The following is a 24020-nucleotide window of genomic DNA, read 5'->3' on the forward strand; positions in this document are numbered from 1 at the left end:
TGCTCCAGAAAGAGACCTTCAAGTTGCCTGCAGAGGGAAATACGGTAAGATCTACAAACACTGATCTGCACATTCAGACGGCCAGAAGGAAACGGCATTCGCTCTAGGCAACGTTCCTGCTTCCATTCACATTCGGCATGTAGGTGAGGACATCTATCACCTCCCCAGCCCTGCCCCCCACAAAAGAGCATCATTTTAACATTTCTGGCACACTGAAATTTCTCTGTCCTCCTTCCTGGATCCCACACGCTTCTCCAAAAGAATCACATGGGGATGAGTGGATCACTGAGGACAACCCATACCTATAGTTCAAAGGAAGGTCATCGGGTCCCCCCCCCATCTGAGAGAATCGTCCATGGTGTTGTGCCACGCCATTCCACCACAGATAAGGTACAAAACGACTCCTGTAGAGGACTATACCATTCTCCCAGCCACCCACCTAGGGCGAAATTCTTCTCATTGAGGTGGAGAAAGACCTTCCAGGAAAGGAGGAGAGGAAGACCCTGTCCTAACAGTCGGAAGGTCAGGGATATTACCCTCCTTTAAAAAGCAGGGCGGTACAGACGCTTATTCTAACACCTTTTGCCGTAGAGAGCAGAAGAGGAGTTAAAAGCGAGTTATGGCGCTGTTCCAAAAGACGTTCACTACTTTGGTGGACATGACCTCGTAGAAAAAAGCAGCAGGAGATTTTGCTTCTCCGTTGCCCCCCCCTCCAAAATCCCAGGAACGGGGGGGGGGGCAGTGTGTGGGGAGGATGAACGTTGAGGTCAAACGTCCCCTTCTATTTGGGGTGGAGCCAGTTGTCACGTGTCTCCGGCTAATGACAACTCCAACCCATTTCCAAAAGCACGTCGGAAGCAACTGTTGAGAACGTCAAAATCATTTAAAGAGAGAGAGAGATAGAAAACAAATGGCAAAATCCCATCACTGCTGGCGTAGGATTCGCCTCTTGAGAGCGGCCTTCATAAAACGCCCCTTCAAGAAGGGGGAGCGAGAGAAGGAAAGAAGGTGACTGGTCCCTTCTGGTTTTGTGGTCTTAGGTGCCGTGGAGCTGAAGAACCACAGGAGGGGGTTTGAGAAGACACAATGAGAGCCAGTGTGGTGTAGTGGTTAAGAGCGGTAGTCTCGTAATCTGGGGAACCGGGTTCGCGTCTCCGCTCCTCCACATGTAGCTGCTGGGTGACCTTGGGCTAGTCACACTTCTCTGAAGTCTCTCAGCCCCACTCACCTCACAGAGTGTTTGTTTTGGGGGAGGAAGGGAAAGGAGAATGTGAGCCGCTTTGAGACTCCTTAAAGGGAGTGAAAGGCGGGATATCAAATCCAAACTCTTCTTCTTCATTGCAGACACAGCGGTAGCTGGGTGTTAAAAACAGAACGCACACACACACAAACACACACACCATGCTCCCCTCTCTCTTGGCGTCCCTAGTATGGCAGACCCCCCTTAGGGAGCGAAGAGTGGAGAAACAGAAATGTCCTGGTTGGAGAACAAGTGGGACAAGGGTAGGGGGGCAAATATGGCCTGGAGATGCCTGGAAATTTTGGGAGCAGCCATTGGACAGGCGTCTGCTCCTGAGGCAAGGAGAGAAGGGGCCCCCTTGTCCCGTGTGGTTCAGAGGGGTGGCTGGCTGGCTGGCTGGCTGGCTGGTGGGGAATGATGCTCAGAAACTTGTGAGGGAACCAGGCCGCAGGAGCGTCTATTAGCAGAGGGTGCCCCCCTGTCGGCCAGCTATCTCTCCCCAGCCCCACCCCACGCGTTCACCCCAGCGGTCCTCAGAAGCCCTTGATGTGGCAATAGGCCTCGAGGCTGGCGAAGAGGATGTAGACGAGCCAGAGGCCCATGAAGAGGCAAGTGGTGAGGATTTTGGGGGTTCGGGGACCCCCCAGCTCGCCCCCTATGTGCGGCCGGCGGCGGTACATGAGGACGCTGATGGAGACGAAGGCGAAGATGGTGAAGAGGGTGACGGAGAAGGCCAGGCTGCCCGTCTCCACCTCGAAGTTTTTGCCTTGGAAGGCCCAGTAAATGGCCGCCACGGACCAGGCCACGCCCAGGCCCAAGAAGACGTTGACGGCGTTGCTCCCAGTCACGTTGCCGATGGAGGCGTCGGCGCACTGGTCCTGGAGGGCGGCCACTTTGCTGGCGAAGGTGTCTGTGGGAAGAGGAGAGCTGTGGTCAGCAGGGACAGAGGGTGGACGACAACCCTGGGGGACCCAACCCCCTGCACGCCTCCTCCTGCAATGATGCCCTGGTGCCACAAGGGGGCGACAGCAGTCAAGTGCCCCCTTCAAGGGAGGAAATGGCTGATCTCTTGTCAAGCTTCAGGGAATCAGCTTCCTGCCCCATGGCAGTAAATAAGTAGATTAATCGAAAGGAAAGTCTTACCCATGGGTAGGCAAACTAAGGCCCGGGGGCCGGATTCGGCCTAATCGCCTTCTGAATCTGGCCCTCAGATGATCCAGGAATCAGCATGTTTTTATATGAATAGAATGTGTACTTTTATTTAAAATGCATCTCTAGGTTATTTGCGGGGCCTGCCTGGTGTTTTTACATGAGTAGAACATGTGCTTTTATTTAAAGTGCATCTCTGGGATACTTGTGGAGCCTGCCTTGGGGTGGAAGGCCACCACCCTGGGTCACAAATGTCCCCACTTCACTTTTAGGGCTCATCCCCCCTTATGTTTGTCCTGTGATATTTTAAGTTTTTCCCTGGAGAAACCTGCTCTTTACTGCTGAAAAGGAACAAATGTCAAGCCCCAGAAAACTGTTTGTTCCAATTCAGCAGTAAAGAGCAGGTTTAAAAGTGGCAGGACGAAAGGAAGACCTTCCCGGACTTGGACCTAGAAATCATGGGACAAAGGGAACTATAGACGAGTCTTTAGAGTGGGCAAACAGCTGCTAGGCTTTGGGGAAAGCCAGGGATCCTATTTGGACTCTCAAGATCATCAGGTGTGCATACTGTGTGAATTGCTGCCTGCTTATGTTGCGAATTTGCTGTACGAAAACAGCACCCACATACTATTGTTTCTTGTGTTTCAGTTGCTAAACCGACCTTTCCTTTGCGTGTGAACTTCTGGGGGGCATCAGGTTAAGGGTAAGAACGTATTTGCAACAGAAACATTTGTAAGAGATCCAGCGAAAGACCGTCGACCTCTTGAGCACGGGCATAGGAACGCTGGTCACCCCTGGGGATTCAGAGGCCCACCTTGCAGCAAGTCTTCCCGCCCCCTTTCTGCCCTCAGGATTGTTAAGTTGTGGGTGAACATATCAGACGACACAGCGATGCTCCAAACAGCTCTTGTTTATTCACAGGCCAGAACAGAACTGAACTGAAGGGTTCAGGCAGCCTGCTTATATAGAGCTCCACTACAACGCAACAGTAACCGCTTTCTGAAACTATCCAATCACTGAGCGTCACTTTCATTCCCTTATTTGCATATGTGGACCTGAGTGAAAGCTATCTACAGTATCCCCCTGCTGGCCCAGGGTGAGAACTTCAGTACATAACAAGGATAAATACCTGGTATGGAGGTGCCCAGCGCCACAAAGACCACAGCGTTGACAGAGTCCTTGAGGCCGACGGTGCAGCCGAAGTGGGAGGCCAGGTCTCCGATGAGGGCCGTCAGAACCCCAATGACCAGGATGCTGACGCTGAAGCAAGCCCACCCGTTCCAGTACTCGGTGGGCGGTACGCAGGCGAAGAGAACCTTCCAGAAGACCGTCAGGAAGTGCATGACGTAATCGAAGCAGGAGGGGAGGCGTTCCTCGCGCCCGTCTTCCTCATCTTCCTCGTCTCCTAGGGACAGGGAGGCAGGGACTGAGAGTTAGAGACACTTCTGGGCCAAGAGGGTGGGGAGGCCTCCAAACAGGGGTGCCAACTTGAATAAGATATTGGGGGGCAGGTAAGCCCTGCCCTGAAATCAATCAAATGATGCCCATTTAAATGGCAATAATAATAATAATAATAATTTACTATTTATACCACCCCCATCTGGCTGGGCTTCCAAAAAAAATTAAAATACTGTAATACATCAAACGTTAAAAGCTTCCCTAAACAGGGCGAGGATTTGAAGACTGCTTCCAGGTCCTAGTCCGACACTCTAACCACTACACCGCGCTGCCTCTCTTGTCTGGCCTTTCGCAGCAGCAAATTCACCTTTGCAAATTAAAGAGGCAAAAATTTCCCTTGACACCTGTATGCTTTGCCTGCTCAGCCTCAACATCAGTTCAAGCTGCTGTTAATGCCAGAAGGGTGAAGCGACCTACCTGTATTGAGTCCTTCTCAAATAGGTTTTCTTCTCGTTTATTCTGGAAGGTGCTGTAAGGCAGTTTGGCCACTAGAGGGCACCACGGCCATGCCACATAATGACTGGGAGATCTACGCCTCATTCTACTGATTTCTGAAGGTCCTGTCTGGCTCACCTACATCAGGCCTAGGGCAGGGCCTGATAGACGACAAAAGCACTGCTGCCACCCAGCAGAGAATACTGTTTGCATTCTTTTAAACTGCTTTTTGATTGTGTGGTTTTTTAAAAAAAACCTTTAACTGATTTTATTTGGGTTTGGTGGGCGGAGAGTGTATTCAGCTGTTTCTGTTTACATTTTGATAATGCATTTTGTGTTTTTATAATGTAATTTTATGATGTAATGGTGACAGCAGTCACGAAATTAAAAGACGCCTACTTCTTGGGAGAAAAGCAATGGCAAACCTAGACAGCATCTTAAAAAGCAGAGACATCACCTTGCCAACAAAGGTCCGCATAGTTAAAGCTCTGGTTTTCCCAGTAGTGATGTATGGAAGTGAGAGCTGGACCATCAAGAAGGCTGATCGCTGAAGAATTGATGCTTTTGAATTGTGGTGCTGGAGGAGACTCTTGAGAGTCCCATGGACTGCAAGAAGATCAAACCTCTCCATTCTGAAGGAAATCAGTTCTATGAGCATTACCGAAGGAGGAGGTCAGGCTGCGCCTTGGCCAAAGGCCTGGTGGAACAGCTCTGTCTTGCAGGCCCTGCGGAAAGATGTCCAGTCCTTCAGGGCCCTAGTCTCTTGTGACAGAGCATTCCACCAGATCGGGGGCACGGCCGAAAAACCCCTGGCTCTGGTTGAGGCCAGCCTAACCTCCCTGTGGCCCGGGACCTTCAAGATGTTTTTGTTTAAAGACCGTAAGGTCCTCCGTGGGACATACCAGGAGAGGCGGTCCCGTAGGTACGAGGGTCCTAGGCCATATAGGGCTGCTTGAAACCAGCACCTTAAACCTGACCCTGTACTCCAGTGGGAGCCAGTGCAGCTGGTACAGCACTGGGTGAATGTGATCTCGCAGCGAGGACCCCGTAAGGAGTCTCGCTGCGGCATTCTTCCCCCCCCCCCGGAGTTTCTGGGTCAGTCTCAAGGGCAGCCCCATGTAGAGTGAGTTACAATAATCCAGCCTGGAGGTGACCGTCGCGTGGATCACAGTGGCTAGGTCAGGGCGAGAGAGGTAAGGAGCCAACTGCTTAGCTTGGCGGAGATGAAAAAATGCTGCCTTTGTTATAGCTGCAATCTGCGCCTCCTTGGAAAGGGAGGTGTCGAAGATTACACCCAAACTCTTAACAGACGATGCTGGCACTAATTGCGCCCCCGCAAGAGATGGGAGTTGCCCCCCCCCCATCCCATCATCTCAACCCAGCCAAAGGACCTCTGTCTTCGAAGGATTTAACTTCAACCTGCTCCCACGTAACCATCCAGCCACAGCTTCCAAGCATCTGATCAGTGTGTCTGGGGCCGAGTCAGGATGGCCATCCATCAACAGCCTTTAGGGGACTTCCAGCTCCACAGTTCTATAATTCTATGGCACAAAATAGTCTCTTTCCTTCTCTCTCTCTCTTTCCTCCTTACCAAAGAGTGTCAGTGGCGGGCGGAGGCCTGGTTGACCGTGTGAAGGGAAGAGAGATTGAAGCAAAGAACATTGTGGGTGGACAGCAGTAGGACTCGGGGGAGGGGGGAATATATAATTTCTCTTTCTGTTTCCCTCCCGGTCCATTCCCGCCACCCCCCAGCATTAAAAAAAAAATAAAGAAATCCACCCACAGCTTTTATAGCGGGTGCTGTCACCGTAAAGAGATTTTCAGGGCAGCAACAAAACTACGCAACGCCTGTGCTTTATTTATTTATTTGTCGCCAAAGAAGTAATTTCTAGGCTCCTTGGTTGAGAGGAAAATCATAGATTTCGGCAGATTTACTTAGTCATCAGTGCAATTTTTTTAAAAAAATAAATCCATTTTCTTTCCCACAGCTAATTATGTGAGGTGAAGGAGGGGTATGGCCAGAAGGCGTCGTGAGGAATCCCTTCCCCTCCCCCTTCTTTTTTAAAAAGTGAATTATGAGAGCCAGGGGGGATGGGTGGAGTCTTGGGTGAGGGCTAGGAAGCTGAGAGGTGTTGATGGGGGAGGGAGTGCATCAGAAGAAGGTGTTTATATCAGTGTTTAGGTTAATGTGTTTCTTTCCTGCATTTCTTCTCTAGCATACATTTGTGTAAGGTTGTCGTCAGGTTGTAGTTCGCATGGCTGCCAACAGATGGCGCTCACCCTGCAAACTACAGGGTGATGACCATTAGGAGGCGATGGTGGGGAATGGAGAAGGAGAAGAGGTTGAAAAGAAGGGCAGGTGGCAGAGGGGGAAGGGAGAAAAGGACTTGGGGGCGGAGAAGCAATGGGGCAGGCCCATTTGCTGTTGAGCCATGCAGTTTGGGAACAGACACCCACAGCCAAAGCAATCTGCCCCTTCTTGCCCCGCCCCCAAAGGAAAAACTTTGACTTCCCTTTCACCCTTCCTCAAATCCTTTGGAAAAAATCTCTAAGCAGGATTGACCTCTGTAATGCAAGGTAAATCAATCGAAGTCGATTCGGATGTGCAAGACAGCTCCCCGCAGGAGCTAGGTGAGCTTCCACAAGCGAGGGGCCACCACTGAGAAGGCCCTACTTGTGCATTGCTACCCTCTGGACCTCCCGGGGAGCAGACACACAGAAGAGGGCCTTGGGCGACAATCGCAGGGTAAGCTCACGACGGCAGCCTCTCTCAATCGCCCCAAGTTAGAGCCGCCTACCTGCACTCACGGTGATCGCCTCTAGAAACTGTTCCCGCCAGGAGTGTGTACCAATCACCAGAGCCAGGTTTGTCTTCTTGATGAGTTTATCCACCGTGTTCTACAGAAGGAGGGGAACAGAAGCACAGTCAGGTCTGCCTGATATGCACATATCACTTTCAGCAGACATGGCTTCCCCCAGAGAATTCTGGGAACTGTAGCGTGTTACCGGCACAGAGAGTTGTTAGAAGACCCCCCTCTTCCCCTCTCAGAGCTATAATTTCCAGAGTGGTTTAACCATCTTTCCAATTCCTGGGGAACTCTGGGAATTGTAGCTCCATGAGGGGGAATGCGGTATGTGTGTGTGTGTGTGTCTCCTAACAGCTCTCTGCACCCTTAACAAACTACAGTTTCCAGGATTCTCCACAGGAAGCCATGGCTGTGGTACGATACTGCTCTAAAAGTCTAGGGCAGGTGGCATTTTGGGGGGAGCAATGTCAGTAGTGGTTTCATCAGTCTTAAATTCAGTCCTCTACGCATAACAACAACAACAAAATCTATATTGTGGTAGTAAGTAATACCGTCATATCTCGGGTTGAAGTAGCTTTGGGATAAGTATTTTTGGGTTGCGCGCTGCAGCGACCCGGAAGTATTGGAGCGTGTTACTTCCAGGTTTCGTCGCTCGCGCATGCGCGGACGGTAAAAATGACGCTGCGTGCATGCGCAGAAGCGGCAAATCACGACCCGTAGACGTGGCTTGCGTTCACTTCTGGATGCGAACGGGGCTCCGAAACGGATCCCGTTCGCATCCAGAGGGACCACTGTATCATCATTTAACTATAATAATATAATTTGGCATTTATGAATAGCATACGAGTAAGAGTAAGAGTAGAATGTTTCATGTTAGTATTGTGAGCCACTTTGAGCTGCCAAAGCGCCATACAAATGCAAAACCAAAATCAAGCTTCAGCCAAGCCTTTTTATGTCGCTTGCTTGTTGTCATTTATTTAATGCATCCGTATCCCTCCTTTTCCCTCCAAGGAGGGCAAGGTGGTTTACGTGGTCCTCCCCCTCCCCCTTTAACCCCCACAACAACAACAACCCTGTAAGGTTGGACTGAGAGGTGGTGATTGGCCCCCAAGGTCACCTGGTGAACTTCGTGGCCAAGTGATGATTCAAACCCTGCCCTCCCTGCTCAGAGTTCAACGCTCTAACCAGTGGCGTAGCGTGGGGGGTGCAGGAGGGGCCGGCCGCACCGGGCGCAACATCTGGGGGTTAGGGTTAGGGGGCGCAAATCCATGGGTTAGAGGGTGCAAATTACTTGCCTTGCCCCGGGTGCTGACAACCCACGCTACGCCACTGGCTCTAACCACGACGCCACACAGGTGTGAAGGGCTGGGACTCGAGGCTGGGCAAGGCACCTGCCGTGTCCCCCTCCTCACCTTGAAATCGTAGGATTCCTCAATGATGACTTCCAGGCGGCAGTTTTCCCCCAGGACCGGTTTCCCCATCTCAGCAATCCGCCGGGCTTCCTCTTCCTCGGCCGAGAGCTTCTTGTCAGCATCCACTAAGTCAGGGGAAAACATGGCGTAAGGAAAAAGAGACTACAGCGGTACCTTGGTACTCAAACACCTTGGTTCTCAAATGCCAAAAACCCAGAAGTGTGTGTTCTGGTTTTCAAACATTTTTCAGATGCCGAACATCCAATGCGGTTGTCGGCTATTGTTTCTGGGGCGCCTGCACCAATCAGAAGTTGCGCCTTGGTTTTCAAACATTTCGGAAGTCAAACGGACTTCCGGAACAGATTAAGTTCCGCGCTTTTGCTATTTATTTTGCGTTTTTGTTTTTGAGGGTTTTTCGGTTCATTTGTTTTTGTGACTGTGTGGAACCCAGTTCAGCTACTGAGTGAGTGAGTGAGTGAGTGAGTGAGTGAGTGAGTGAGGAAAGGGATAAAAGCCCCTCATCCAATAACAATAATAATCATCAGTGCAGGTAAGAAAAAAATAATTTTAATTTTTGTCATCTACAATACTGTCTTATTTATTTTATAGTACAATGCATTGATTATTGCTTTCATTTTATGGATCAATGGTCTCGTTAGGTAGTGAAATTCATGTTAAATTGCTGTTTTAGGGGTTGATTTTAAAAGTCTAGAATGGATTAATCCATTTTGCATTACTTTCTATGGGAAAGCGCGCCTTGGTTTTGGAACACTTTGGTTTCGGAACAGACTTCTGGAACAGAGAACCAAGGTACCACTGTACACTGTACACTGATATCCTACAGATAGCAACAGAATTGTAAGCGGGGCACCTCCAAAGGCCATCTAGCCTGACCCTCCTGCCAACACGAGGGAGCACACCGCCACAGCATCTCTGATTGGCGGCCATACCCTCCCCGCTTAAAAACCTCTATCGAAGGAGCATCCCGTTCCATCCTGCAAGTTTCACCATCCTCACAACAAGCCTCTGGGGTAGGCTAAGCTGAAGATATAGCAACTGGTCCTCCAGGAAGTGAGCCGAGTCAACCAGCTTTTGCTACCCAGAGATATACTGCTCTTGTACATGGAGGTTCGGTATTTTGCTCTTGCAACTTTCACTGTTGACAAAAGGCTTGAGATTTTGGAGCCCGGTTTTTATTAAACTTTAACATCTTTGCCATATATATTCTAGACAGTGATTTTCTTTCTTTTTAGAAAAAGAGGCGCTGGTACTCACCATGAAGTTGCTCCAGTAAGTGCCACACTTTTTAACAACAAAATAGGTGCTGGTACAGCGTGCCCCTGAGTACCTCCTGGGAAAATGCACTGATTCCAGATTCCAAATTTGTTATACATTTCTCTTTAAACTTTGACTTCTTGTCTTTCTCTCTACGCTGTTCTTAATCCCATCCCATTTACATAGTGCATTCTGCTAAACATTTCACCGGAGACATACCCTTCTATTTCATATATTATCAATCTTCTGTGGCTGGTCATAATTCAAATCCTGATTGGGATTTCGTCTAATGATGATATTTTTCTTTTCTTATTTTTGCTGTTAGTTTCTTTTGTCAGCTCTGCATAGTCATGTGTATACACACACACACACATAGAGTGGTACCTCGGGTTAAGTACTTAATTCATTTCGGAGGTCCGTTCTTAACCTGAAACTGTTCTTAACCTGAAGCACCACTTTAGCTAATGGGGCCTCCCGCTGCGCCGCCAGAGCATGATTTCTGTTCTCATCCTGAAGCAAAGTTCTTAACCTGGAGCACTATTTCAGAGTCTGTAACCTGAAGCGTCTTTAACCAGAGGTACCACTGTGTGTGTGTGTGTGTGTATATATATACAGTAGTGTCTTGGCCACAGGAGCACTTCAGACCCACAGGCTTCTGTAGTGTAGAAGGTGTGGCCAACCTGATTGGAGATCATGGGAATTGTAGTTCAACCTATGGAGGGCGCCGTGCTGGCTACCCCTGTTCTCGAGCCTTTGAGAACATAATAAAGGTGCAATCTGCCTTTGGCCATATCCTGGAGAGGGATATAATTAGCTGCTATTAATGCAACATTAAATCACAAAAGGGTTTCTTCTTGGCCTGGGACCACTCAGCCTGTTCGAGGGATAGAAGATGAAAAAGGAATATCATCTTGCTCAGAGGCTTAGTGAGGGCAGCAGGCCAGGCAGCAGGTGCCGTTCCTCACTGGTCCTGCACAGCCTAACATAGGAGAACCGCTAGGATTCAGGCACAGAGAACCGCTAGGATGTGGAGGGGGAGGGGACCTGGAAAATTTGGATGATGCTAGCAGCAACCAGCAAACATTCGTTTTTTTCCTTTTTTCAACAACAGTGGCGTAGCGTGGGTTGTCAGCACCCGGGGCAAGGCAAGTAATCTGCACCCCCTAACCCGTGGATTTGCACCCCTGCTCCCAAATGCTGCGACAGAGTTTAAACTACTGCAATTGTTTTTCAAATAAACTTTGAAGATTTCCCATTTTGAAATAAATTCCTGTTTTGGTTTGTTCTTTATTTTTTCTGATAAACAATCTAGCTCCGCATAATCTGGATCCATTTTTATTGGGTGGAGGGGATTTCATCACTCTTCCACTTTGTTGCGATAAGAACACTTGCTGCCACTGTGCGTATAAAAATATACTCTTCATTTTTTGAATCCTGGATTCTCAAACGCCAACTGCTGGTTTATAAACCCTGCAGAACAAAAGTGGTAATCTTTTTTTCCTGGCGTCTGGGGTTTCAGGCTTCAGATGGGCAAATGACTTGCTTGGACATTGGTACCTGGGTGGTGGTGGGGAAGGAATATTACCCTTAATGTAGAAAAATAGCAGATCAGGGGAAGAACCTGCTTTGTATACTTCTCCTCGAAGAGCAAGCTTTCTCTGTGTGGGGATTTGTGGGTTTTTGTTTCACTTTTTCTAGAGCAGCCATTTCCAACCATAGCTGTCAACTTACAGAATTGAAAATAAGGGACCAGCAGCCTCGGAAATAAGGGATCAGCAGCCAAAATGAGGGATTTTCAGAGCACAGGTATGTTCAACTTCTGAGCCCCTCCGAGCCAAAGGCAGAAAGCCCAGCCAGCAGCCAAACGAAGCCTCAAGCGGTGGTTCCCACAGCGCAGCAACCCGGCAAAGGGGATGCAGCAAGGAAAACCACCGTCACCTCTCCGCTGGGAAGCGCTGAGCAAAGGCGAGTCCCCAAGCAACGCGGCCGATTTGATCAGCACAAGGCATGCAAGCTCCACCACCCAGTCGTTCTCAGACTCCTTATTGGGTGAGCAACGCAGCCAAGCAACACAGCTGGAGCCTCCCTCCTCCCTGGCCGGCAGGGAGGGAGGGAGAGGAGCTGCTTCCTTTGAAACTCAGGAAATTTAAGGGACATCATCAATAAGGGACAGCAGCAGGACACGGCAGTGGGATAAGGGACTTTCCTGCCAAATAAGGGACGGTTGACAGCTATGTTTCCAACCTAGTGGAAATGTTTCTGGAGTGCAACTCCCACTGCAATATCTGTTGTAGAGAAAAATCGCAACATGCAATTTTGCATTAATGCCTCGAAGTAACAGAATCCTGGAGTCCGGACCACTTTTGCTTCCTTTCCCTCGCGTCTTGGCTTTCTTCACTTGGGCAATGGATAATTTCCAAGATAGGAACCTTCGTTCAAGCCTACTCAACCACAGTTGCTGCTTCACCCTCATCCGAATGCCAGAATGATCCCCACTGACCATATGTTAAATTGTCAGGGCACTGCGTTCAAATCACATGGCAATACATACCCCATGCTAGAAAGGAAGGGGGAGGAAAACTCACCAAAATTTGGCACAGAGAGAAAAGGCAGGATCCTGCAAGCGCAGTGAACTACGCAAATGATATGCTGCCACTTGTTTTGCATACAGTGGTACCTTGGTTCTCAAATGCCTTGGTACTCAAACAACGTGGAACCCAAGATACTGTCTGTCACAAGAGACTAGGGCCCTGTGGGACTTGACATCTTTCCGCAGGGCCTGCAAGACAGAGCTGTTCCGCCTGGCCTTTGGTTTGGACTCAGTCTGACCCTTATGTTTCCCTCCCCTTATGGTTTTGACTTTGAGGCTGCATTTTAAATTGCATTTTAACCCCCAGAAGAAGACGACAGAGCGTTGTTTTGGGCCATAGCTGTCAAGCGTCCCTTATTTGGTGGGACAGTCCCTTAACCCAGCGCCATGTCCCGCTGCTGTCCCTTATTGATGATGTCCCTTAAATAAGCTACTGAAGGTAACGGGGCCCTTTCTATGTCCAGCTCTCCTTTGTCAACAACAAATTGTTGCTGTTTTTTTGTGTTGAATATATGCTATATGGTAATTTCGGACCTAATAGGTATCTAAAGCCATATGCACCCAACAAAATATGTATTTTATCAAAGTAATTGTTGATCCCTTATTTTGGCTGCTGATCCCTTATTTTCGAGGCTGCTGGTCCCTTATTTTCAAATCTGTAAGTTGACAGCTATGACCAAGGGGAGTCAATTTAGTGCCCTAGTCTAGTTGTTAACTACAAATCCCACCATGTCTGACCATAGGCCATTCTGGCTTGAATTGATGGGAGTCGGAGTCCAACAATATCTGAAGAGTAACATTAGAGCTGCTCCTGTTTTTGGCTGCTGGTCCCTTATTTTCAAATCTGTAAGTTGACAGCTATGTTTTGGGCAGGTAAGATTTCTCTCTCTCTCCCCCTCCCTCTCATCAAAGCACACATTTTCATCTCAATCTCTTCCCAAGCATATAGTTTCTCTCCCACTCACTGCCTCTCTCCCCAGAACATGGCTAACGCGTACGCATACACACTTTCTCCCACGCACCCTCTCCCGTGGCATTCCCTCGCCCCCGCAAAGTGCTCCCTCTCCCAGACACAGCTGTTTAATAGAAGGCTATACCTCATCTGCCAACTCCATCGCCTGCCTCGGGGAATCTGCACACTGCTGCAGGGACAGGCCACAGGAACAGGATATCTCCCTTTCTCACACTAAGGTTACCAGATTTCCCCCCCCCCCCATGAATCCAGGGACACATTTCAACTTCCTACTAAATAAATGGATTTTTTTCAGGGGACTGATTTGTAAATCCAGGGACTGTTGTCCCCAGGAAACGGGGACGTCTGGTAACCTGATCTCACACCAAATCACCATTCGATATGCAATTCCATTGCACCAGAGAAGCAAACACACACCTACCTCTGTGTTGTTGTTGTTTTTGCTTTCCTCGAAATTCTCTAGATTTCCTTCCTCCTAACCCCACCGGAGGAAATCAACAAATTTGCATTGAATTTTGCAGTGGACAAAATCCAGTAGCAAACTGGTTTTTTTAAAAAAATAATAATAATTACAATTTTTTTTTTGCCAGCCGTAGTGAAACCATTTTAGCATTCCTCACAAGTCCTCAGATATTTTGTCCTTAAGATTTGGCTAAAGAGCAAGTACCCAATCCCTCTGGATTCATGTCCAGGACACAACGCATAAGGATCCATGCCCCATACATTCGTGTGGGGGGAAAGCACTGGGGCTACAGGAGAGATTTACCAATAACTAGCGGTTACAGAACCTCCATGTTTAAAGGCAGTATACCTTTGAATACCAGCTGCTGGGGACAAAGAACAAAAACACCTCCTTCGTGCCCCACTTGTGAGATTCTAGAGGTGTCTTCTGGAAATTGCAAGATGGCCAAAGTGGATATTATGGCCTGGACCTGCAAGGCAGTTCTTGTGTATTTATATATTCATACTTAGCTTGCATGAGGAGCAGTAACAGAAGGCGGTCAACTCTCTTTCATGGGAGGTTTCTAAACAAGAGGTCAGATGCCCCTCTGTCAGGCACTCTTCAGCTGCCATTTCTGCATTGCAGAGGGTTGGACTAGATGACCCTTGTGGGCCCCATTCGATCCCATAACCAGCTGGAAGTGGCATGTACAAGTATTGCACACACCGCAATTATGTGTCTGGTCTGTGTACAACAGAGTCATGTGCGAAAATTGTAACATCCATGTCTTTGCAGCACCAATACATCTCTCCTCCCACATACCTTGACCCAGGGAAAGGGAACCCTCCAGATATTGCTAAAATACTGTTCCCAGCATCACTAACCATTAGTCACACTGGCTGTGGATAATGGGAGGTGGAATCCAACAACATCTGGAGGGCCCTGTGTCAAAGCAGAACCCGACACCTTGTGGAATGCCCAGTGAAGTTCCATTTTCTAATTCATTATTTTATTTTTTTTGCAAATGAAACATGGGGAAAAGACACCTTGTAATAAAATTTCTATCTCTGCAGAAGAGACCGACTACATTCTCTCTGCAGCTCCCCTGTGGGGCTCCCCTGTGGGGCTCAGGAGCGCAGTTATGTCGCCCCTTTCCTGCAGAGCTGGCAGCCTCTTGCCCTTTTTCAAACACCCTCCCTTGTGCAGGCTTCCCTCAGCCTCCTCTCCTCGACTTGGGGGTCCTCTGGGCAGCTGCAGCTGTTGCCCTTGGCCTCTGAACTGCCCCCCCCCCACCCCAAAGAGAGGTGTTGTTAGGATATACTGTATTTTTTGCTCTATAAGACTCACTTTTTCCCTCCTAAAAAGTAAGGGGAAATGTGTGTGCGTCTTATGGAGCGAATGCAGGCTGCGCAGCTATCCCAGAAGCCAGAACAGCAAGAGGGATTGCTGCTTTCACTGTGCAGAGATCTCTCTTGTTGTTCTGGCTTCTGAGATTCAGAATATTTTTTTTCTTGTTTTCCTCCTCCAAAAACTAGGTGCGTCTTATGGTCTGGTGCGTCTTATAGAGCGAAAAATACGGTAGTTCCGTTCCACCTTAAAAGGGAACAGGAATGACTGTTGTGCATCACATGCCTGTTTACTTCCAGCACTTGCTGGGAACTTCCTTTGGTATATTGCTTTTGCTATTGGAGACGAAGGGAAGCAGACATGTTTTTCCTTTGTTCTTGAACTATGCTGAATAAATTGTTGTAAATAATGCTCACACATGACTCTGTCCGCCACTTCTGTTGTGAGGATTTATTCACTCTGCTGGTAAGAGCGTGCAGAGTCTCTAAACGTATCTGAGGCTCGTGTCGCTGATTGATGCTGTACCAGTGTTCGCCCGGCTGCCCGCCGGTGGCTGGAGCTAGCTGGGCGCCTGCCAAGTGCCCCCGTTTCCCCGACAGCATCCCAACAGGTATCTCCTCACATTGCCCCACAGGGGTCTGGGAAGCAGCCCCTAGCCAGCCCCAGAGGAACCATTCGCCTAGGGACCTTATAGCTAGGGCTGCTGCAACAAACAGCTGCGCAAGCCTTTTGGAGACACAAGAGGGCATCAGAGGAGAGAGGGAAGGTCAGAGGGACATCATTCAAGGCACCACAGCACACTGGTTGAAAACCACTGTTTTACCCATTTCCTTGGGCACTGTGAGCCCAAGTGAATTCAGTGGAAATTACTTCTGAGCATAGGATTTGCCTGCCCGATACTTTGGGGCGCAGTTGCTCCATCTGTACAATGGGCGTAGTAAATGCCCTGCACCTTAGGTGCTGGAAGGTTTGTGCCCATGAGATGTTTGGAGCAGATGGAGAGAACAGATGGGTTAAGTGTGAGCTGGGTTTGTGAAGGCAGAACTAGTCGGAGGTTAAAGAAAAAGGGAGAGCAAGCAGGGAGAGCTTACCTTGGTTTAGCAAAAGGGCTGCGACAAAGGAAACAGAGAGAAGAGGGAGAGAGAAAGAGAGAAATTACGCAGGTCGTCAGTAAAGACACAGAGAGATTTGTGATCTGAAGGAACAGCCACCAGGGAACGGAACGGCTGGGGAGCCAGCCCCACCCCATCAAAGGCAATACAGCAGGGATTTCATGCTCAAAGCAACCTTCTCCTTCTAAGCAACTGCTAGGCGCCTCTAGGGATGGCACCAGGCAGAGGCAAGGCTGGGTGTTTACTGAGGCTCCAGGCCTGCCGAAAGGCTCTGCTGCTCCAACAGCACCATCATTTTCCGTTTTTGCACAAGAGTAGCTTTTCGCCAGGGACGCGGGTGGTGCTGTGGGTAGCCTAGAACTTGCCGATCAGAAGGTCGGCAGTTCAAATCCCCGCAACAGGGTGAGCTCCCGTTGTTCGGTCCCTGCTCCTGCCAACCTAGCAGTTTGAAAGCACGTCAAAGTGCAAGTAGATAAATAGGTACCACTTCGGCGGGAAGGTAAACGGCGTTTCCATGCACTGCTCTGGTTTGCCAGAAGCGGCTTAGTCATGCTGGCCACATGACCCGGAAGCCGTACGCCGGCTCCCTCGGCCAATAAAGCGAGATAAGCGCTGCAACCCCAAAGTCGGTCACGACTGGACCTAATGGTCAGGGGTCACTTTACCTTTACCCTTTTAGCTTTTTGCCTCCCCTGGTCTTCAAGGTTAAGAGGTCCCAAGTTGGAATCGTGGGGGAGCCTCACCCTTAGAGCCTCTCCAAAATCCCAAAGCTGCCATCGTTAGCAGTTATTTACTTATTTATATGCTGCTTATCTGCCAACACGGCTTCTATAAGCACTTTACAAGTACAAAACCAACAGCAAGCAGCAAAACCAAAAGCTAAATGCCGCTGGTGGCAGTTTTGCAAGGCTGTGTCCCAGTTCAGGTGGCCTGCTTAGAACATTCACCCCCCTCAAACCAAACTGAGCAGGGACCAGGATATGGAGGTGGGGGTCCCATAGCAATAGGTTCAGAGCCTGAGGTGCCTCCCCTGTGCTATAGTGGAAGGTGGGAAGCAGATGGTCCTCTAGGGATGCTCCTCCACCATTGATGACCATCTCCAGAGGAACATCACTCCCCAGTTTTCACGATGACACCTCCAGTCTTTGAAAGGTGTTCTTCCCACCCCATAGCCACCTACCTGATATGCCCCTTTTCAACCAGCGTGGCTGTCCCAGCTCTATGAAGAAGCTGTCCTTCTTCTCATATTCTTCAACATCCACAATTTTCACGTAAAGGGATTTCCTGGAGAAGGAAGGGTGAGAGGGGAGAGAAAGCATTAAAATCTTCATTGGGAAGAGCTTAAAGGATGCTGAGGTTGCAAACCACATGCCCAGATATCCCCGCAAAGAGATTCAGCCCTGCAGGATCAGGCTGAAGCACCCATCTACTCCAACATCCTAACCTCCAGTTCCAACCAGGTGCCCATGGGAAGCTCAGAACCAGGTCACCTGGGTGCAACAGAACTCTCTCAACTTGTGATCCCCCCAGCGATTGGCATTCAGAGACAGGCTTCCTCTGAGGGTGGAGGCGCAGCTCAGCCATCATGAATAAAAGGTAAAGGTAAAGGTACCCCTGCCCGTACAGGCCATTCTTGCCAGACTCTAGGGTTGTGCGCTCATCTCACTCTAGAGGCCGGGAGCCAGCACTGTCCGAAGACACTTCCAGGTCACGTGGCCAGCGTGACAAGCTGCATCTGGCGAGCCAGCACAGCACACGGAAACGCCGTTTACCTTCCCGCTAGAAAGCAGTACCTATTTATCTACTTGCACTTAGGGGTGCTTTCGAACTGCTAGGTTGGCAGGCGCTGGGACCGAGCGACGGGAGCGCACCCTGCCGCAGGGATTCGAACCGCCGACCTTTCGATCGGCAAGTCCTAGGCGCTGAGGCTTTTACCCACAGCGCCACCCGCGTCCCTACCAAAAGGCTTTGCCCTCAATGAATTTGTCCAATCCTCTCTGTGTCCTGCGGCAGCCAGTTCCAGAGGTAAATGGCGTGCTGATGAGTGAAGAAGCACTTTGTTTCCTCTGAATCTCTTGCCAGTGAGTTTTGTCAGATGGCCCTGGGTTCCAGTATCATAGAACCATAAAACCGAAGAGTTGGAAGGGACCCTGAGGGTCATCTAGTCCAACCCTCTGCATCACAGGAATCTCAGCTGAAGCAGTATGATGGGAGCAGGAGAGAGAAAGCATCTCTCTGTTCCCTTTTTCTCTAGGCCATGCATCATTTTATAAAGCTCTATCATGTTCCGATCCTTTATTGATTATCCCCCGACTAAAAATGCCCAAATGTTGTAAGCTTTCCTCGTAGGGGAATGGCTTCAGCCCCCTGATCACTTTTTGCAACTTTATGCAAAACCTTTTGCATAAAGATACATAGATAGATATAGATAGATAGATAGATAGATAGATAGATAGATAGATGATAGATGATTGATAGATAGATAGATAGATGATAGATAGATAGATAGATAGATAGATGATAGATGATAGATAGATAGATAAATGATAGATAGATGATGATAGATAGATAGATGATGATGATAGATAGATAGATAGATAGATAGATAGATAGATAGATAGATAGATGATAGATAGATAGATGATAGATAGATGATAGATAGATAGATAGATGATAGATAGATAGATAGATGATAGATGATAGATAGATAGATAGATAGATAGATAGATAGATAGATAGATGATAGATAGATAGATAGATGATAGATAGATGATGATAGATAGATAGATAGATAGATAGATAGATAGATAGATAGATAGATGATAGATAGATAGATAATGATGATGATGATGATGATGATAGATGATAGATAGATAGATAGATAGATATAGATAGATGATAGATAGATGATAGATAGATAGATAGATAGATAGATAGATAGATAGATGATAGATAGATAGATAGATGATAGATAGATGATAGATATAGATAGATAGATAGATAGATAGATAGATAGATAGATAGATGATAGATAGATGATAGATAGATAGATAGATAGATGATAGATAGATAGATAGATAGATAGATAGATAGATAGATAGATAGATAGATAGATGATAGATAGATATAGATAGATAGATGATAGATAGATAGATAGATAGATAGATAGATGATAGATAGATAGATAGATAGATAGATAGATAGATAGATAGATAGATAGATGATAGATGATAGATAGATAGATGATAGATAGATAGATAGATAGATAGATAGATAGATAGATAGATAGATAGATATAGATAGATAGATAGATAGATAGATAGATAGATAGATAGATAGATAGATGATAGATAGATAGATGATAGATATAGATAGATAGATGATAGAGATGATAGATGATAGATAGATAGATAGATAGATAGATAGATAGATAGATGATAGATAGATAGAGATGATAGAGATAGATAGATAGATAGATGATAGATAGATAGATAGATAGATAGATAGATAGATAGATAGATAGATGATAGATAGATAGATGATAGATAGATAGATAGATAGATAGATAGATGATAGATAGATGATATTTAGATGATAGATAGATAGAGATAGATAGATGATAGGTGATAGATAGATGATAGATAGATAGATAGATAGATAGATAGATAGATAGATATAGATAGATAGATAGATATAGATAGATGATAGATAGATAGATAGATGATAGATAGATATAGATAGATGATAGATAGATAGATTAGATAGATGATAGATAGATAGATAGATAGATAGATAGATAGATAGATAGATAGATAGATAGAGATAGATAGATGATAGATAGATAGATAGATAGATAGATAGATAGATAGATGATAGACAGATAGAACATGCATTCATAGCAGTGTCCATAGGAGCAATGAGGAGGAATGCAGAGAGAATAAATGCCATGGTGCATCTGCAGCAGCACAACCAGACGCCTTCCTCTGCCCCAGCTGCAACAAAACATGTCTCTCTTGCATCGGTCTCTACAGCCACAGCAGGCACTGTAACTCTCCAATGGTTTGACTCACCCCCATAGGCACAGTCCTCCATTGTCTCCCAAGACAGATGGTTGCCAACAACAGGCAAGAGAGAGAGAGAGAGAGAGAAGTATCCCACTGGAAGTCAGTGGTGACAATAAAGTGGTACCTTGGTTTGCATACAGTACGTCTTGGTTTGCATACAGTTTGGATTACAAACACATCAAACCCAGAAGTGCATGTCCCGGTTTGCAAACATTTATGGATTACAACCCCCCCTTTTTTTTTTGGATTACGAACAAATTTTTTGGGGGAGGCCCCATTGGCAAAAGCACGCCTTGGGTTACAACCTGCTTTGGTTTACAAACAGACCTCCGGAACAGATTATGGTTGTAAACCAAGGAGCCACTGTACTGAGCTGTACCAAGCAAAATTTTTACTTTGTAGTTCCTCAAGGCTGAAAATGTCCCCCCCCCTCTCTGCGCCTGCAGTGTAATTAAAGCCGGGAGCCCCTGAAAAAGCAAACGATCACCCGAAGAACCCCCATTTTGCAAACCCTTTTTATCTTTCAAGTGCACAAGAAGAAAACATTTCCTTCCAGCCTCGGTTTCCATGGTGTGTTTTGTGGCGCATAAATGCTCTCATCAGACCACGCTCTCCGGGTTTCACATCCTCCTCCTTCTCCCGACTCGTTCCAAAGAGTGGGTGCTTCTCTGGCAGGTTAGGTATCTGCTGGCAGCCAGATTAGGGGAAGATAACATCGCTGGTGGGGGGGGGGGGAGGAGAGGCAGGGATCCTTCCCTGCTATTCTCTCCTCTCCTCTATCAGACCCTGGCAGATGGGCAGAGTGACGACATCAGAAACCAACTGGAGAGGCAGGACGAGGAGGAGGGAGGGAGGGAAGGAGCGGGATCACATTCACCCGGTACTACACCAGCTGCACTGGCTCCCGGTGGAGTACAGGATCAGGTTTAAGGTGCTGGTTTTAACCTTTAAAGCCCTACACGGCCTAGGACCCTCGTACCTATGGGACTGCCTCTCCTGGTATGTCCCACGGAGGACCTTACAGTCTTCAAACAAAAACATCTTGGAGGTCCCAGGCCACAGGGAGGTTAGGCTGCCCTCAGCCAGAGCCAGGGCTTTTTCAGCAGTGGCCCCAATCTGGTGGAACGCTCTGTCACAAGAGACTAGGGCCCTGTGGGACTTGACATCTTTCTGCAGGGCCTGCAAGAAAGAGCTGTTCCACCAGGCCTTTGGCCAAGGCGCAGTCTTGACCCCCTCTCTCCTTCTGTAATCCTCATAGCACTCTAGCCCAATGTTTGCCATTAATTTGATTCTGAATTGATTTTAAAATGAATTGATTTTAGAATGTTGTGTTACTTTTATTGTTGTTAACTGCTCTGAGCCCGGCTTCGGCTCGGGATGGCAGGTTATAAATAAAATTTTATTATTATATTGTTATTATTATTTGGTCAATGCTGTAGCTCAGGGACAAAGCATCCATTCCACATACAGAAGGTCCCAGCTTAATCTCAGGGTTGTGGGTTCGAACCCCAGGTGAGGCAAACAGATTTCTGTATTGCTGGGGGTTGGGCTAGATGACCCTTGGAGTCCCTTCTATTCTCTACAGTTCTATGATTCAAGGATGCTAGACGAGGTGGGCCATTGGTGTGATCCAGCAAGCTCTTCTTCCTAACAGTCCAGCGGCTCTTGCAGTCTGCACTGTGACCTATCAGCTCAATCTCACTCTCAAGAGAGTGGATTTGGAGACGTCTCCGCCAGATTGTACATTCTGGTGAAAGAGATCTCATTTGGCTTCTTAAAGGTAAAGGGACCCCTGACCATTAGGTCCAGTCACAGATGACTCTGGGGTTGCGATGCTCATCTCACTTTATTGGCCGAGGGAGCTGGTGTACAGCTTCCGGGTCATGTGGCCAGCATGACTAAGCCGCTTCTGGCGAACCAGAGCAGCGCACAGAAACGCCGTTTACCTTCCCGCCGGAGTGGTACCTATTTATTTACTTGCACTTTGACGTGCTTTCGAACTGCTAGGTTGGCAGGAGCTGGGACTGAGCAACAGGAGCTCACCCCATCACGGGGATTCGAACCGCCGACCTTCTGATCGGCAAGTCCTAGGCTCTGTGGTTTAGACCACAGCACCACCCGCGTGCCTCATTTGGCTTCTTACAAGACGGGTTAAAACTAAGTTTACATGAAATATCTAGGACAGCTTTGCCGCTGTCCGTGGTGCTGAAACGAGATCTCTCACAACGCCTTTTAAACTTCTTAGGGCGTGTTTAATTCTTAGATATCTTCCCGTCCCCCGCTACCTCCAACTTTCACTTTAGGTGGTTGTTGCCATGCAACTGGGATCTGCAGCCAACCCAGGCTCCCTCGCAAACATACCTGCGTGACACGCGTGTTTGCAGACACAGGTTGCCATCACCTTTTAGTAATTGCATTTGGCTTCTGCCGTTCCTCCAAGGATCTCAAAGTGGCAAGTCTTGGGCTTTTACAATTACATCCTCCTCTGCAAAGGAGGTTTGGCAACACTTTTTTGGGTGGCAGGGGTTCAGAGACACATTTCCTCGGAAGTAATCTGATAAGCAGGGGTACATCCTGCTGGTGGATGGAGCCAGAACCAAGAATGGGGTGCAGCCAGAGAGAAAAATGTTGTGGGTGAAATAATCTGGAAAATCCCACCCTGATTCAGTTCAGTCTTTCTCACATTAGAATTCCCAATGCTGTGCTTCGGAACTCCCTGCCACTTGATTTTTTTTTAATGCTATCAAATAACAACCTGTGTTGTACTGTTTGGGAAGGGAGCCAGGAGAACAGGGTTTGGAGGGGGCGGCTAGTAGTGTTTTGCCTGCATTGTTATGATAGATGCCACGTAGAATGTTCTGTGCTTAAGCAGGTTGCAAATGTTTCCAAATAAATAAAACAGCTCAGTTTCCAGCAATCTCTGGCACGCAACCCCGATGGAAGGAGGAAAGTTGCTCACCCCTGATTTAAAAGGACACCAAATGGCACAGGAGGCCTCAGAATTGAGCAAGGCTTTAAAGCAGTGGCAAAACGTGGCAGAGCAATGGGTATATGTTTCAGTTTCACAAAGCAAGAGGCTGTTTTCTACACACAAACACACCCGTCTCCATGCTCCCTCCAGAGAAGAAAGAGTCATCGCGTGTTGAGTTCCTGTCTCCCACCAGTAGGAATAAAGACACATGACGCCGTTATATTAGGTTAATGGGCTAAAATTGGCCACCACTTTATTGGTCACAGGTGATGAGCGGTATTGGATTAGGCATTGGTCCTATTGACTAACCGGCTTCAGCTTGCTTGCTTGAAGACCGGAAAGGGCTAACACCAGTAGGGGGAGTCCTGCTGATGTACATCAACTAGGCACTCCCCCGGGGTCACCGCTTGGGGGCGTGCCTTGGGCCCTGACCTCCATAGGCTTTGGACGGGGCCACGCCCCCCAGAATCCTTTACCGGATTACCCTTCAAAATCTGGGGGAGGTGATGGCGCTCCTCCCCACCCCATACATCTACATAACAATAGCCCTACCAATGCCTAACTGCCAAACTGAGAAAGTTGTGACAATTTGCTACGAGGTAGGTGAAAAACCCAATGGCTGGTGCCAATTTGCCAAGTGGAAAGAAATTCGTATCAGGCCCCTTAACGCCAACCAACCAAAGTCCATAGCAAGGTGAAAAGAGGAACCTTGAAGGGCGGGTGGGTGGGAAACCACAGCAGCTGA

The 24020-nt window shown here is 47.9% G+C and overlaps 1 protein-coding gene across 1 annotated transcript in view; it reads right to left on the reverse strand.

The window, feature by feature from the left end:
* Window positions 1–1433: 1433 nt before the first annotated feature.
* The window catches only part of SLC8A2 (solute carrier family 8 member A2), a 130919-nt gene continuing 108332 nt past the window's right edge, over window positions 1434–24020 (reverse strand). Inside the window, exons 3-8 of the mRNA XM_081921951.1 lie at window positions 17421–17524; window positions 16220–16237; window positions 8502–8626; window positions 7081–7180; window positions 3519–3794; window positions 1434–2150 (exon numbers count right to left, since the gene is read on the reverse strand). Of these exons, the coding sequence (XP_081778077.1) occupies window positions 1774–2150; window positions 3519–3794; window positions 7081–7180; window positions 8502–8626; window positions 16220–16237; window positions 17421–17524 (1000 nt within the window). The 3' untranslated portion in view covers window positions 1434–1773. The remainder of the gene's footprint in view (window positions 2151–3518; window positions 3795–7080; window positions 7181–8501; window positions 8627–16219; window positions 16238–17420; window positions 17525–24020) is intronic.

This window comes from Podarcis melisellensis (genome assembly GCF_964234715.1).
Source record: "Podarcis melisellensis genome assembly, chromosome: 8".
Classification (NCBI taxonomy): Eukaryota; Metazoa; Chordata; class Lepidosauria; order Squamata; family Lacertidae; genus Podarcis; species Podarcis melisellensis.